The following is a 17,141-nucleotide window of genomic DNA, read 5'->3' as shown; positions in this document are numbered from 1 at the left end:
AGTGGTGCCCAAAACGCATAGGCTTCAATGGAGAAGGGGGTGCCCCGGTTCCAGTCTGCCAGCAGGTAAGTACCCGCGTCTTCGGAGGGCAGACCAGGGGGGTTTTGTAGGGCACCGGGTGGGGGACACAAGTCAGCACAGAAAGTACACCCTCAGCAGCACGGGGCGGCCGGGTGCAGTGTGCAAACATGAGTCGGGTTTGTAATTGAAATCAATGGGAGACCAAGAGGTCTCTTCAGTGATGCAGGCAGGCAAGGAGGGGGCTCCTCAGGGTAGCCACCACCTGGGCAAGGGAGAGGACCTCCTGGGGGTCACTCCTGCACTGGAGTTCGGATCCTTTAGGTCCTGGGGGCTGCGGGTGCAGTCTCTTTACCAGGCGTCGGGATCTGAGGAGCAGGCAGTCGCGGTCAGGGGGAGCCTAGGGATTCCCTCTGTAGGCGTCGCTGTGGGGGCTCAGGGGGGGGGGGGGCAACTCTGGCTACTCACGGTCTCGCAGTCACCGGGGAGTCCTCCCTGAAGTGATTGTTCTCCACAAGTCGAGCCGGGGGCGTCGGGTGCAGAGTAGCAGGTCTCACGCTTCCCGCGGGAAACAAAAGTTTTTTCAAAGTTGCTGCTTTGTTTCAAAGTTGCAGTCTTTGGTGAACAGGGCAGCTGTCCTCGGGAGTTCTTGGTCCTTCTAGAGCAGGGCAGTCCTCTGAGGATTCAGAGGTCGCTGGTCCCTGGGGAAAGCGTCGCTGGAGCAGTGTCTTTAGAAGTGGGGAGACAGGCCGGTAGAGCTGGGGCCAAAGCAGTTGGTGTCTCCGTCTTCTCTGCAGGGTTTTTCAGCTTAGCAGTCCTCTTCTTCTTAGGTTGCAGGAATCTGAGTTCCTAGGTTCTGGGGAGCCCCTAAATACTAAATTTAGGGATGTGTTTAGGTCTGGGGGGGTTAGTAGCCAATGGCTACTAGCCCTGAGGGTGGGTACACCCTCTTTGTGCCTCCTTCCAAGGGGAGGGGGTCACATTCCTATCCCTATTGGGGGAATCCTCCATCTGCAAGATGGAGGATTTCTAAAAGTCAGAGTCACCTCAGCTCAGGTTGCCTTAGGGGCTGTCCTGGCTGGCCAGTGACTCCTCCTTGTTTCTCATTATCTCCTCTGGCCTTGCCGCCAAAAGTGGGGCCGTGGCCGGATGGGGCGGGCAACTCCACTAGCTGGAATGCCCTGGGGTGCTGTAACAAAGGGGGTGAGCCTTTGAGGCTCACCGCCAGGTGTTACAGTTCCTGCAAGGGGGAGGTGATAAGCATCTCCACCCAGTACAGGCTATGTTACTAGCCACAGAGTGACAAAGGCACTCTCCCCATGTGGCCAGCAACATGTCTCGAGTGTGGCAGGCTGCTAAAACCAGTCAGCCTACACAGGTAGTCGGTTAAGGTTTCAGGGGGCACCTCTAAGGTGCCCTCTGGGGTGTATGTTACAATAAAATGTACACTGGCATCAGTGTGCATTTATTGTGCTGAGAAGTTTGATACCAAACTTCACAGTTTTCAGTGTAGCCATTATGGTGCTGTGGAGTTCGTGCATGACAGACTCCCAGACCATATACTCTTATGGCTACCCTGCACTTACAATGTCTAAGGTTTTGCTTAGACACTGTAGGGGTACAGTGCTCATGCACTTGTGCCCTCACCTACGGTATAGTGCACCCTGCCTTAGGGCTGTAAGGTCTGCTAGAGGGGTGACTTATCTATACTGCATAGGCAGTGTGAGGTTGGCATGGCACCCTGAGGTGAGTGCCATGTCGACTTACTCGTTTTGTCCTCACCAGCACACACAAGCTGGCAAGCAGTGGGTCTGTGCTGAGTGAGGGGTCCCCAGGGTGGCATAAGACATGCTGCAGCCCTTAGAGACCTTCCCTGGCATCAGGGCCCTTGGTACCAGGGGGACCAGTTACAAGCGACTTACCTGGATGCCAGGGTGTGCCAATTGTCAAAACAAAAGTACAGGTTAGGGAAAGAACACTGGTGCTGGGGCCTGGTAAGCAGGCCTCAGCACACTTTCAAATCAAAACTTAGCATCAGCAAAGGCAAAAAGTCAGGGGGTAACCATGCCAAGGAGGCATTTCTTTACACAAAGTGACTAGTGGAGCACTCGAAATGTATGATGAGTGAAGTATCAGTTATACTGGATTCATAGGTCTAAAGGTTGTGATACAAGGTAAATCCAATATGCAGACAAAGTTTTAAAATACAATGTAGAATTGTTATGTGGCAAAATGCAGAATGAAACTTCAATTGTCAGACTTATATTCATAACAAAATACAATCTGTATTGACTATTGCAGTGTAGAGACCAAAATAATGGACTAAGTATCTCAATAATGAATTCCGTTTGCAACAGTTTAACAGATTAGACAATGGAATCCAACAAGAAGAACACAAGATCATCCAGAAACAATCTCATTTGTCAGTACAAAAAACAACCGATTGTATTTACAGAGTTCAGCCAATTCAACAATTGGATACAGAGTTAGTTCATTCTGGAGCAGACTTGCTTGCGAGTGCAGAATTCAGCTGACACGTGTTTCGTCCTGTTAAGGACTTTACAGCAATCTTTTTGAAAGACACTGGATCACTACCTTGAAAAAGAGCTTTGATAGAGACAAACTCTCATTTGAAAGATGAAATCTTATATGTATATCAGAGGTCGCAAGTGTCGGGAGAAACTCATTTGTCTCAAACATTTATCACGCATCAGGAACAAGATGCATCTCAGTATTGTATTGAAGCGTCCAGACGGGTAAACAGTCCTAATGTTTGGCATCAAAGTGGCGCTTCAATACAATACTGAGATGCATCTTTTTCCTGATGTGTGATAAATGTTTGAGACAAATGAGTTTCTCCCGACTTTAATAATACTGAAATGCAAAAGGGTGTAATTCTGAACACTGAATTATTCTCTATATTACATCTGTAGTGGTTTCACTCAAACAACAATAGAAGAGATTGTATCTTTATTTGAGAGTAACAAATAACTTTTGCAATCTGGGAACAACGGCAGATACAGAGATTGACAGATATCTTGATGGGGCCTTCCTAGGAGGGCCCGTCAGAATGAAGTATGGTTTAAATCACGTATAATCATAAGACTTAACTAACCGACCTACAGAGACTTCATAGAGTGCTGAAGGGTTGCACAGAGGACGGAACGGGCACTTACTTTTACTGAAGCTGTGCGAGGCACCTTGATATGTTGTTCTGCATCCTTGAACATTTCAGGAACAGGCACAGGGATGTCCCATGGAAGGGGGGGTGGACCACCCATAGAATCTACAGGTTCTCCTAAAAGAAAATAAAAAATACAGAGTGAACACAACAGGGTGCACAAGACTTGGATGAGTCTGATAAAAACAAGAACACCGAAGTATGAATATGAAATCTGATGTGTAATGGCAAAAATGTTGAATATATGTAATTCTCAAGACTGTAATCCAACTCTAGATGGATCACATCCGATAAAGACATCTAATGCGGACATTGTTCGCTACAGTGAAGCAATGACTGCATCTAGATGGCAGGAGTATGTAGAGCATATGTATCTACAACCACACATGCTACAAATGTGTTTTTTCAGTCAGTGCACCTATATGGTCACTAACTTCTAGAGGTCGATAAAACGCCTCCCACCTTTAGGTTCCTGCCAGTCTGAAATAGAAATGACCATCATCTAAAGCCATTAAGTAGGTACAAAACTGGGCAAGAGACATACTGAATAGGAACCCAAAGTTGTGTCCCTGTGGAAAGGAAATTGTTTTCTTATGCATGCACTCACGTTTGGGTAACCCAACAAAGGGGACAATCAGTCTATATACATGAGGAGGTCATCCATACATGTTCAAAAATACTTATAAAGGGGGAAGACCTGGCCAGTAACACTATACCCAACATGGAAGGGCATTAAAGCATACAAACACTGCAATACAGTTTTAGGCAGCATTTGCCATTCCAAATGAAGAGGGTCTTGGCTAGGAATCATAAATCCAAAATGCTTTAATTTCAAGACAAATTCTGACACTCTTGCTCAATAAACATCAAATTATCAGTATTCTATTTGTTATTTCAGCTATTGTACTTAAACCCTGAATGGGGGTGGGGGGGAAAGCTTTCAATGCATCTCTCCCACTCCATGAACAATTGAGTTTTCTTAAATTTCTTAAAAGCCACTGCAAGGTGCTTCAGCGGCCTTTCAAACACCACAAAAAAGTGTCACTCCTGAAAAGTCTCATGCTCCCAGTTAAATCTGGCAATAATGTGTCAGATTCAGAAAGGTAACCTTACAATACGGTGTACGTTTGCAATTATTTGCTGTTTTCAAAGGTATTTTACAAGTAGTATCTTCAGGTCATAAAAAGATAGAGCATTCCTATGGTTTTATGCATGGAGACTGCAGTCCGAGATACTTCTAGCAAAATACCTTTGTGAGTAGCAAACAGTTAGAAATGAACACAAAGCGCAAATTTTCTTCTGTGAATTAGACCCATTCAGTTCAGTGAGTTCTATCTGAAGCACAACTAAATGTCAGCTGTGTGTGTGTTGAAGATAGGTTTTACTACCCTTTAGAAATACTCTTCATATGTGGCACATGCATTCAAAGTTGTCCTCACATTTTTTAAAAGTTTGACGCACACAAGTTAGAAGCCAGTAAATAACTGATAACAGAACACCCAGCCCCACCGTTGGCACCTGAATTCAAAATGTTTTGTTTGTATAAATGGGTACACCCATCTGCTTTGCACACAAATGCTAATCTTCGATAAACATTTTCTTATAGAGTGTGACAGTAACAACAAAAATCAGCAATCCATTGCTCTTTTGGGGCTCTCAAGAAATATTTATATATAATTATTATAGAGGTAGCCAGTAAATAAGCACACTTATCATTCACAATGTCGAGACCATCACCATGAAAATGCTCGTAACGTTTGTGTTTTACAGTGATATGTTTCAAAACAAACATATCAATAGTCCATATTTAAATATAACACCAACATTTCACTGTTATAATATATATATATATATATATATATTTATATATATATATATATATATATAAAAAACATTTGAGAGCGACAAATGCCCAGAGGCGTATTGGTGCTAACACCTGACTAGGTTAGAAAGACCAGGCCAAAAACCAGCATTAAAGAGGGCGGTCGAAAAAAACCCACATCTGAAGCTGTTTTCTTAAACTAGAAAAGTACTGCTGATTTTTAATTCCTAGAAGAAGTTTATTACATGATTTACAAGTGGGATGGACAAAACTCGTCGCCCTATGAAACTTTCCTATATTTGGGTACTGCAAATGTTCTGAATGCAGCGGAAGGCAGTGATCTCCTTAGTATGTACCACGTAAATCTCCTCCTCAAATACACTGGACCTATCCCATGGTGAGATTTGTGGTCCGGATTATGATCTTAAGTACTCGCTATTTGAAGGTGCCTTTGTTTATCCCATGGCCTATCCCATGGAGAGATCTGGGGACCACATTATGATCTCAAGTATTCGCTATTGCGGGTGCCTTAGCTTTAATACCTGGATACCGCTTTAACAAAGATGTTGCACCCTGATGGATCTGCGATATAACTAGATTAAATAGCAAGGCATATGGTTGATATTGAAGAACAGGTAAAACTCTAGAGTAAAACAAAACATAATGGGTTGAGAATAATGGATGCATGCAGCGCTCTTCAACAGACTGGAAATTGATTCAGTGAGATCCAAACAAAATGTGTTTTTGATCAACTTAAAACAACTCCTGAGTGGAAAGGGTGGGTATAAATATCACAAAGCAGAACTGAGCTAGTAAAGTCAAAGCAGTCCTATTACTTAAGAGTAAATTATTTTTCCTTTCACCAACCTCTCCATATTGTAGCGAACATTCACCCAGGGTATGTCGGATATTACATTTGGTTCTACGTTTAGGCCTGGCATTTTACCTTTAGCATTGCAACACGGTCAGTCTCTTGTTTGGTAACTGGGACCCATTTTAATTAACGTTGGACAAACTTTAGTCTCGGAGGAATAATTTAACAGAGACACTTGCAACAGGGTCAGTGACTAAACAGGTAGAAAATCCACAGACCCTGGCAGGGCCATGGACACCAACAATAGTGGGTCTATACGAAGAGTTTGCCTTCCTTTGCTAGCTTCATATCTCCCACGATTATATTATAGACTCACCAAACACTTAATCTTATTTCATTTTTTGCCAAACAACTATGTTTTACCATTTACCATGTAGAAGGAGAAACAAATTAATTAATTGTAACAATGCATTTGGTGCTTGAAGCTCCAAAGTGCTACTTGTGTTTGTTTAAAACTTCCCCCATGAGAAATGGTTGAGTCTAGTGAAGCCAGATCCCCAAAGAGTAGGCTACTAAACCTTGCTTCGTGTGGGCATGCCTTTGGTTTATAGACCCATGGTCTGAAATGTCTAAGGACATTCTATAGAGCAGTTTTAAGAAACTAAAATGGCACCTTTCTTATAATCTATAAGAGGTGGAATTATCCTGCTATGTACTGTAGTAAGTGATCTGAAAAAATTGTAAATGTCTAGTCCTGTTCCTATTGATTTGAAGGGATCACTTATGAAAAAATGAAAAAAAAAAATGTATGTTACTCACCGTTGTAAGGCACATTTTTCCAGCCGGAGTTTCTGGCCTCAGTAAAAGTTTCAAGGCGATACTAAGAAGAATAAAATAAATATACATACATTTAGAAAGCATAAAAAGTAAAAAGCAACAACTGTGTAAAGCATGCATTATTCTTAGATTATGCACTGGATGAATGGAATAGCTCATCACCCAAGAAACTCTCTCCCTCAGAATCAAAATACAATCTGAATTTCCCCAACAAAAGGGAAAGCACAAGAAGCCTAAAAAGGCTAGGATTACTTAGGTAGCTCCTCCATAGACATTTGGTGCTGATTAGGCAAGGATATTAAACACTACCACTCAGTTAAACACTACTTAAGCAACAGGCATGAACGCCTCACTCATTTTTCTACATTGAAATGTACTAAGAGAAGTGGTCTAGTGACAAAGTTGCAGACTGTGAAACAATGAATCAGGTCTCACGATGGCATTAACACCTGCCAAACTGTGATCTTAAGCAAACGGTCTGTTCATTTTAAAGGGATAATATTCTTTGCATAAGGACAGCCGCGCCACTCTGCTGATTTGGACTTTTTATAGCCAATGCAATATTGCCCAGAACAGCCAAAGCAAGTTGTGAATTCACTGAAGGTTCTCTTACTTTTGCAGAATGTTTACTAGCAGTGCATAAAAGCTGTGCTAGCATAGGAATGAACAAAAAAGGCCAGCCAAGTCTACAGCCGAGGGTAACTCTCACCCTCTCACCAGCCCACAGGTATAATGACATTGGGTGGGAAGCTATCCTAGGGCAAAAGAGACTGAATTTCAGTTTCCTGTACGACTCTGTACCATGAAAGTATCCTAGGAAGGTCATGGATATGACGCAAAGTTGTTTTTGCAGTTTCAGTAGGTCTTTGTTCATCTTGGGACCATGACTACCTGCATCCTTTCATCCCCTACACCAGCCAGCCATCCAGGTAAGGGTAGACCAGAATACACTGATGAAGCAGATAACTAGGACTTGTAAATGCCACAAATGTGGCAAAACTACTAATTTCATCTAAAGAAACTAACTAGAAGCTCACAAAACTATGCGCCTCCAATTTTTCCAGTGGTCCTATTTATACCATGAAATATATATTGGAAGCAAACAGTACAATGAGTTGCACACATAATACTTTGGAATGTTGCCACACATGTTGATAGGCCTGGTCAATCCAGCAAGGCCACTAGCACTGTCTAACACTGGACCACACTTGTTACAAATAATTATGTTCTTCACTGCTGCCTGTCAGAGCCATATGAGGTACACTGAGGAAAGAAATCAGAACGTTGACACATGAACAGCAGAGGTAGGAAGTGATCGGTCCTCTCCATGAACTTAACAATTACAATATTCCATGCAAGTTCATTTAATTGCATATATTAGTTATGGGGGATCACTCATTAAGAGAGCAATTACTCTTTGATCATTCTACAGGGAAAATTAAAAATTCAGCCAAAATCTTATTCTAATGAAGAGGTTAGTGGAGGATAACTCACAGAATGAAAAAATCTACTGAGAAATTTGGAAATATTCTAGTGAGGAGTGAAGAGAACTATGTCAAAGAAGTATTAAGCAGATTAACTGTGTTCTAAAAAAATAAGTATCAGTCCAACGAATTTAATTACATGGTACAATGGGGACCTGTATGAAAGTTATAATAAGAAATTCAGATGTTGATGACTACAAGTTCATCATCAGTAATACCTACAATATACTGTCTACTTCGAGTACACCAGGAAACAATCCACTGCAGGAGTCCACTGCGATAGCATGTCAACTCACTGTTTGAACGCACATCCAGGTTAATGACCAGTCACTATTAGCAATAGTTCCAAGCCAAAGGTCTTAGTTAAGCAATAAAAGATCTGTTGCAAATATCGCACAGATGGAAAGTTTTCCTCTGGTAATAACTGTTGTGCTCACATTGTATATGTCATTCAAACAAGAGACGGGTTTAAAAGCTTGCAAGTATTTCCTCAAAGAAATAAGAGAAATGTAACACAAAGATGATACTTGAAATTATTGAAACTGGTTTGATCAACAGTGCATTTCTGTTCAATCATCAGATATACAAAGAAACGTGGGGTGATCATAGATCTTTTCTTCTCCGCACAGCTATGCGATGCTCAGAATAAAATGTTTGAAGAAGGTGGCATGAAGTGAACAAAATAATTTAGACACTTGATAAATCGGCTGCAATACCTAGGTTACCTATTCTTTTTCTGCGATACAAACAGCAGAATAATTCTTGCTATATTTGACAAATTGAATGATAGCTTTAATTTTACATTTCCATGCCAGATAAATAAAGAGAAGGTTGGTTTTCTTGGTGCCATTTTCTACATAGAGACCAAGAGAAACATTGAATTGAAAAGAAACAGCTATGAATAGTATTTCACATACTGAAACATTCCATTAAAAACCGTGAACCGAAATGCTTCTTACAGTGAATTCCTCTTTTTGCAAAGAAACTATTCTACAGAAACTCGACATTCAAACCACCAACAAAACAGTTATAATTATCAAAAAAATGCTTTCATAGACTAAAAGAGAACAATAAACAGGATATTTTTCATAACCAAGAAAGTGTAAAACTACACTGTGTCAACCACAGCTATGCTAGGATCCCACTGATCTTTAACTAGTCCAATGAAAAACAACATTAAACAGAATTGACAAATATTTGTATCTAACCGAAGTTAAGGGCAGAGGTTAGAAGGTAAATAATGGCCTACTTAAATCTTATACAAAAGATTGCTCAATAAAAGGGATGAGATCGTGACAACCACCACTATACTTAAAACACCAGATACACAAAGGATTTGATGTCAAAGACAAGTCTTTTGTAAATGCTCTAAATGCAAAGCCTGCAAAATATGTCACATTATTGAATTATACCATGAGAGAAGAAGATAATATAAATTCATAGTAGAAATCCATATTTGAGAACATATATTCTGTACTTTTTAGACATTGACTGTTATCTCAGAGGAATACAGTGAAACACACTTTGGAACATATACCCGCAGGCAATCATGGAGATCAATAATATGGAATTACAAAGGGTGAAAAATTGTAATAAACACCTGTAGAAGTCTAAAATATTATTCAGTTGATCAAGTCAAAAAAAATAAGTGGAGACAGTACACAAACGTTAAGATAGCTGTAGTCAGAACACAGCATTAGATTATGAACAGATTATCCATTTAAGTTCAATGCAGATGAACTGTATATACATATTACATTTGAAAGCAACTGCAGTAGCAAGTGAACCAACCTTGATATCAAACAGTAAGCCAAAGTTTCATATCACAAAATACAAAGAAATGGGATTAGTATACCAGATAAAGTTAGAAACCTGTTATCATAAGGAAAATGTTACTTACCCAATAGACATCTGTTCATGGCATGTAGTGCTGTAGATTCACATGCTTTACATACGTCCATCATCTAGTGTTACAAGTTGTTTTTCTTCGAAGAATCTTTTTGAGTCGCGAGATCGAGTGACTCCTCCTCTCAGTGATAGTGCACATGGGTATTGAGTCCTTTGTTAGGGGGAGTGACGTAAGGAGTGTGTGTATGTGTATATACACACACATTTTTATTGAGATGCCCATGCAATGTATGTACATATTTACAATATTTTCTACTACAATGACTACAGGCTTCCGGGTAGGAGGGAGGGCGCATGTGAATCTACAGCACTAAATGCCATAAACAGATGTTTACTGGGTAAGTAACATTTTCTGTTCAAAGGCATGGGTAGCTGTAGATTCACATGCTTTGCATAGACTGTAAAGCAGTCCCCTCCAAGTAAGTGGTGGCTAGCCTGTAGGAGTTGGTGAAGCTTGAAAAGGGTGTCTTAAGGACTGCTTGACCAACATTTGCCTGTTGAAGAGCTAAACTATCTACACAATAGTGTTTAGAAAATGTGTGGTGTAGACCAAGTAGCAGCTTTGCAAATATCTGCTATTGGAATGTTTCCTAAAAAGGCTGTAGAAGCACCTTTTTCCTGGTAGAGTGGGCTTTAGACAGGAGTTGTTGGTAATTGTCTTTCAGCTAACAAGTTTCAATACACTTGTAGGAAAGTGCCCTCTTCCTTGGCGTGGTAACCCCATTTTCTGCCTGTTGTCAGTGTGTTTGACTGTGTTCACTGGGTCCTGCTAACCAGGACCCCACTGACTATGCTCTCACCCTTCTAACTGGTAACTAGTACCATTTTCACCCCACATTTGGCATATTGGTACCTCCATTAAGTCCCTAGTATGTGGTACATAGGCACCCAGGGTATTGGGGTAGCAGGGGATCCCAATGGGCTGCAGCAGATATTATGCCACCCATGAGGAGCCCATGCCCAGTGTTCTGCAGGCATGCCATTGCAGCCTGGGTGAAAGGGTGCATGCACTTTTTTTCATCTTGGTCACTGCACCAGGTCACTAAGTCTAAGTCACCCCTATGGAAGGCCCTCCTAGCCCAGAGGGCAGGGTGCAAGTACATGTGTGTGAGGGGCACCCCTGCACTAGCAGAGATGCCCCCCCATGAACTCCAGTGCCATTTTGATGGACTTCGTGAGTGCGGGGTGGCCGTTTTATGCATGTACTTGACATAGGTCACTACCTATGTGTAAAGAAATGGCTCCCTGTTGCAGTTACCCCCCACTTTTTGCCTGATACTGATGCTGACTTGACTGAGAAGTGTGCTGGGACCCTGCTAACCAGGCCCCAGCACCAGTGTTCCTTCACCTAAAATGTACCATTGTATCCACAATTGGCACACCCTGGCATTCAGATAAGTCCCTTGTAACTGGTACTTCTAGTACCAAGGGCCCTGATGCCAAGGAAGGTCTCTAAGGGCTGCAGCATGTCTTATGCCACCCTAGAGACCCCTCACTCAGCACAGACACACTGCTTACAAGCCTGTGTGTGCTAGTGAGAACAAAATGAGTAAGTCGACATGGCACTCCCCTCAGGGTGCCATGCCAGCCTCTCACTGCCTATGCAGTATAGGTAAGACACCCCTCTAGCAGGCCTTACAGCCCTAAGGCAGGGTGCACTATACCATAGGTGAGGGTACCAGTGCATGAGCACTGTGCCCCTACAGTGTAAACAAAACCTTAGACATTGTAAGTGCAGGGTAGCCATCAGAGTATGTGGTCTGGGAGTCTGTTTTACACGAACTCCACAGCACCATAATGGCTACACTGAAAACTGGGAAGTTTGGTATCAAACTTCTCAGCACAATAAATGCACACTGATGCCAGTGTACATTTTAGTGTAAAATACACCACAGAGGGCACCTTAGAGGTGCCCCCTGAAACTTAACCAACTAGCTGTGTAGGCTGACTGGTTCCAGCAGCCTGCCACACTAGAGACATGTTGCTGGCCCCATGGGGAGAGTGCCTTTGTCACTCTGAGGCCAGTAACAAAGCCTGCACTGGGTGGAGATGCTAACACCTCCCCCAGGCAGGAGCTGTGACACCTGGCGGTGAGCCTCAAAGGCTCACCCCTTTGTCACAGCCCAGCAGGGCACTCCAGCTTAGTGGAGTTGCCCGCCCCCTCCGGCCACGGCCCCCACTTTTGGCGGCAAGGCTGGAGGGAACAAAGAAAGCAACAAGGAGGAGTCACTGGCCAGTCAGGACAGCCCCTAAGGTGTCCTGAGCTGAAGTGACTCTAACTTTTAGAAATCCTCCATCTTGCAGATGGAGGATTCCCCCAATAGGGTTAGGATTGGGACCCCCTCCCCTTGGGAGGAGGCACAAAGAGGGTGTACCCACCCTCAGGGCTAGTAGCCATTGGCTACTAACCCCCCAGACCTAAACACGCCCTTAAATTTAGTATTTAAGGGCTACGCTGAACCCTAGAAAATTAGATTCCTGCAACTACAAGAAGAAGGACTGCCCAGCTGAAAACCCCTGCAGCGGAAGACCAGAAGACGACAACTGCCTTGGCTCCAGAAACTCACCGGCCTGTCTCCTGCCTTCCAAAGATCCTGCTCCAGCGACGCCTTCCAAAGGGACCAGCGACCTCGACATCCTCTGAGGACTGCCCCTGCTTCGAAAAGACAAGAAACTCCCGAGGACAGCGGACCTGCTCCAAGAAAAGCTGCAACTTTGTTTCCAGCAACTTTAAAGAACCCTGCAAGCTCCCCGCAAGAAGCGTGAGACTTGCAACACTGCACCCGGCGACCCCGACTCGGCTGGTGGCGATCCAACACCTCAGGAGGGACCCCAGGACTACTCTAAGACTGTGAGTACAAAAACCTGTCCCCCCTGAGCCCCCACAGCGCCGCCTGCAGAGGGAATCCCGAGGCTTCCCCTGACCGCGACTCTTTGAACCTAAAGTCCCGACGCCTGGGAGAGACCCTGCACCCGCAGCCCCCAGGACCTGAAGGACCGGACTTTCACTGGAGAAGTGACCCCCAGGAGTCCCTCTCCCTTGCCCAAGCGGAGGTTTCCCCGAGGAACCCCCCCCTTGCCTGCCTGCAGCGCTGAAGAGATCCCGAGATCTCTCATAGACTAACATTGCGAACCCGACGCTTGTTTCTACACTGCACCCGGCCGCCCCCGCGCCGCTGAGGGTGAAATTTCTGTGTGGACTTGTGTCCCCCCCGGTGCCCTACAAAACCCCCCTGGTCTGCCCTCCGAAGACGCGGGTACTTACCTGCAAGCAGACCGGAACCGGGGCACCCCCTTCTCTCCATTCTAGCCTATGTGTTTTGGGCACCACTTTGAACTCTGCACCTGACCGGCCCTGAGCTGCTGGTGTGGTGACTTTGGGGTTGCTCTGAACCCCCAACGGTGGGCTACCTTGGACCAAGAACTAAGCCCTGTAAGTGTCTTACTTACCTGGTTAACCTAACAAATACTTACCTCCCCTAGGAACTGTGAAAATTGCACTAAGTGTCCACTTTTAAAACAGCTATTTGTGAATAACTTGAAAAGTATACATGCAATTTTGATGATTTGAAGTTCCTAAAGTACTTACCTGCAATACCTTTCGAATGAGATATTACATGTAGAATTTGAACCTGTGGTTCTTAAAATAAACTAAGAAAAGATATTTTTCTATATAAAAACCTATTGGCTGGATTTGTCTCTGAGTGTGTGTACCTCATTTATTGTCTATGTGTATGTACAACAAATGCTTAACACTACTCCTTGGATAATCCTACTGCTCGACCACACTACCACAAAATAGAGCATTAGTATTATCTCTTTTTGCCACTATCTTACCTCTAAGGGGAACCCTTGGACTCTGTGCATGCTATTCCTTACTTTGAAATAGCACATACAGAGCCAACTTCCTACACTATGTCCAGCTACATAATGGTAACTCCAAACCTAGGCATGTTTGGTATCAAACATGTAGAAATCATATCCCAATACTGTTGTCAGTATTGGAAGTATGAATCCATGCACTCTGGGGCCTCTTAGGAGGACACCCAGCATTGCTACTACCAGTCTTCCAGCGTTTTCAAAGCAGCCTTAGTTGCGGCCACCACTCAGACACGTTTCTGCCCTCCAGCTGCTTAAACAGCTCAAGCCCAGGAAGGAAGAACAAAAGATTTCCTTAGGAAGAGGGTGGTAACACCCTCTCCCTTTGGAAACAGGTGTTACATAGTTTGGGAGGGGTGGGCTCCCCAAGCCACTGTTATGCTTTGAAGGGCACATTTGGTGCCCTCCGTGCATAAAGCAGTCTACACCAGTTCAGTGACCTCAAGTGCCTGCTCTGGCACGAAACTGGACAATGGAGAGGGGAGTGACCACTCCCCTGTCCATCACCACCGCAGGGTTGGTGCTCAGAGCTCTACCAGAGCGTCCCTGGGTTCTGCCATCTTCAATCCAAGGTTAACAGGGACCTCTGGGAGCATCTGAGTGGCCGGGGCAGGCAGGCGACGCCAGAGCCCCCTCCTGATAGGTGGTCACCTGACTAGGTGACCAATCCCCCTTTCAGGGCAATTTAGGGTCTTCCTCTTGGGTGGGTCCTCAGAGTCTGCTTGCAAGATTCCAGCAGGACTCCTCTGCAACCTCCACTTCCAGCCACTGGAACTGCAACTGGACCCTCCAAGAGCTGACAATCTGCAGCCACGAAGAAGACTCTTCTTGCAACATTGTTTCCACAGCTCTTTCCAGCTTCTGCAACATTTTCCCGGCTGTGCATACTCGGACGGTGGCAAGTCTTCAGTCTGCATGAGAAGGAAGAAGGAATCTCCCTTTGAGTGAAGGGGTCACTACCCTGCATCTGCAGGCACCTACTGCAACAAAGACCGGCTGTGTGAATCTCCTCTCCTCCTAAGCTGCGTGGATCCTGCATCACAGGTGGTGGTTCAGAGTAGTCCTCTTGGTCCTCCCTGCCAGCTGTCCAACTTTAGTGGAAGTAAGCCCTTGCCTTCCCATGCAGGACAGTACACCCGAGCAACGCATCTCTTGCAGCTGCCAAGAGTTGTTTGCATCTCCTCCAAAGGATCTTCAGGCTACGTGTAGTTCCAGCCCACAGCACTCTTTCCAGTGATGCACAGCCCTCTGTGTGGTTCTCCTGCGGCATGGGACCCTTCATCAGTCGTGCTGCGTGGGCTCTTCTGCAGCTTCTGTGGGTTCTGCCTCTGCTCCTGTGGGCTCTCTGTGTCGCTGAGGGTCCCCTGTGACTCCCACCTCCTGAGCCTTGCTGGTCCCCAGCAGCTCCACTTCCGCAACATTTGCCTTTACCAAGGCGAACATCTAACTGCAATTCTTCTCACACAGTGAGACATTGCCTGCATTCCTCAGGAACTCTTCCCCAACTCCAGGGCTGCAGTGCTGGCCTTCTTCGCATCACCGTTGACCAACTTCTGCATCCACAGCTGGGTGGGCAGTAGCTCTTACTTCTCCTGGACTCTTCTGTGACTTCTGAACTTGGTCACCTTCTTCCACAGGTCTTCCTCTTGAGGAATCCACAGCTGGTTTCGTGCAGTCTTGCATGTGTTTTGCATTTTCTTCTTTTCCTTCCTTTTGGGTGGTTTGGGGAAATCCACTAACTTACTCCTTGTCGCTAGGGGGCACTGTGGTACTTACCTTTGTTTTTTTCTAGCTTCCATCTACACATTCCACTTACCTAGGTGGGGGTCCTGGGTTTGCGTTCCATTTTTTTAGTACATGGTTTAGACTCCACTCTAGGGTCACTATTGTCTAACTGCATTTGCACTGTTTTCTATCACTTTCTATGCCTAATACCGGCAAATAGTGTGTGTGTGTTGGAGGGTTGCCGCTAGCATTTTTTAGTATTGTGTCACTCGACCATTTTTTTTGCTAACACAGAGTGTTTTCTTTCATGTATGTAAGTGCTGTGGACTACAGAGGTATTGCATAGGCTTTGCATGTCTCCTAGATAAGCCTTGGCGGCTCATCCACAGCTACCTCTTGTAGGAAGTTGGCTCTGTATGTGCTATTTCAAAGTAAGGAATAGCAGGCACAGAGTCCAAGGGTTCCCCTTAGAGGTAAAATAGTGGTAAAAATAGATAATACTAATGCTCTATTTTGTGGTAGTGTGGTCGAGCAGTAGGCTTATCCAAGGAGTAGTGTTAAGCATTTGTTGTACATACACCTAGACAATAAATGAGGTACACACACTCAGAGACAAATCCAGCCAATAGGTTTTGTTCTAGAAAAATATCTTTTCTTAGTTTATTTTAAGAACCACAGGTTCAAATTTAACATGTAATATCTTGTTTGAAAGGTATTGCAGGTAAGTACATTAGGAACTTTGAATCATTTCAATTGCATGTATACTTTTCAAGTTATTCACAAATAGCTACTTTAAAAGTGGACACTTAGTGCAATTTTCACAGTTCCTGGGGGAGGTAAGTTTTTGTTAGTTTTACCAGGTAAGTAAGACACTTACAGGGTTCAGTTCTTGGTCCAAGGTAGCCCACCGTTGGGGGTTCAGAGCAACCCCAAGTTCGCCACACCAGCAGCTCAGGGCCGGTCAGGTGCAGAGTTCAAAGTGGTGCCCAAAACGCATAGGCTAGAATGGAGAGAAGGGGGTGCCCCGGTTCCGGTCTGCTTGCAGGTAAGTACCCGCGTCTTCGGAGGGCAGACCAGGGGGGTTTTGTAGGGCACCGGGGGGGACACAAGCCCACACAGAAATTTCACCCTCAGCAGCGCGGGGGCGGCCGGGTGCAGTGTAGAAACAAGCGTCGGGTTTGCAATGTTAGTCTATGAGAGATCAACGGATCTCTTCAGCGCTGCAGGCAGGCAAGGGGGGGCTTCCTCGGGGAAACCTCCACTTGGGCAAGGGAGAGGGACTCCTGGGGGTCACTTCTCCAGTGAAAGTCCGGTCCTTCAGGTCCTGGGGGCTGCGGGTGCACAGTCTTTTCCAGGCGTCGGGACTTAGGTTTCAGAGAGTCGCGGTCAGGGGAAGCCTCGGGATTCCCTCTGCAGGCGGCGCTGTGGGGGCTCAGGGGGGACAGGTTTTGGTACTCACAGTCGTAGAGTAGT

The 17,141-nt window shown here is 44.8% G+C and overlaps 1 protein-coding gene across 1 annotated transcript in view; it reads right to left on the bottom strand.

The window, feature by feature from the left end:
• The window catches only part of LOC138258979 (protein SSUH2 homolog), a 257,887-nt gene that overhangs the window by 141,574 nt on the left and 99,172 nt on the right, over positions 1 to 17,141 (bottom strand). Inside the window, exons 6-7 of the mRNA XM_069206339.1 lie at positions 6,655 to 6,715; positions 3,195 to 3,316 (exon numbers count right to left, since the gene is read on the bottom strand). Coding sequence (XP_069062440.1) covers positions 3,195 to 3,316; positions 6,655 to 6,715 — 183 coding nt within the window. The remainder of the gene's footprint in view (positions 1 to 3,194; positions 3,317 to 6,654; positions 6,716 to 17,141) is intronic.

The sequence above is a fragment of the Pleurodeles waltl genome, chromosome 9, assembly GCF_031143425.1.
Source record: "Pleurodeles waltl isolate 20211129_DDA chromosome 9, aPleWal1.hap1.20221129, whole genome shotgun sequence".
Classification (NCBI taxonomy): Eukaryota; Metazoa; Chordata; class Amphibia; order Caudata; family Salamandridae; genus Pleurodeles; species Pleurodeles waltl.
Note: the sequence above shows the minus strand (reverse complement) of the source record. Positions and strands in the feature narration are given on the sequence as shown.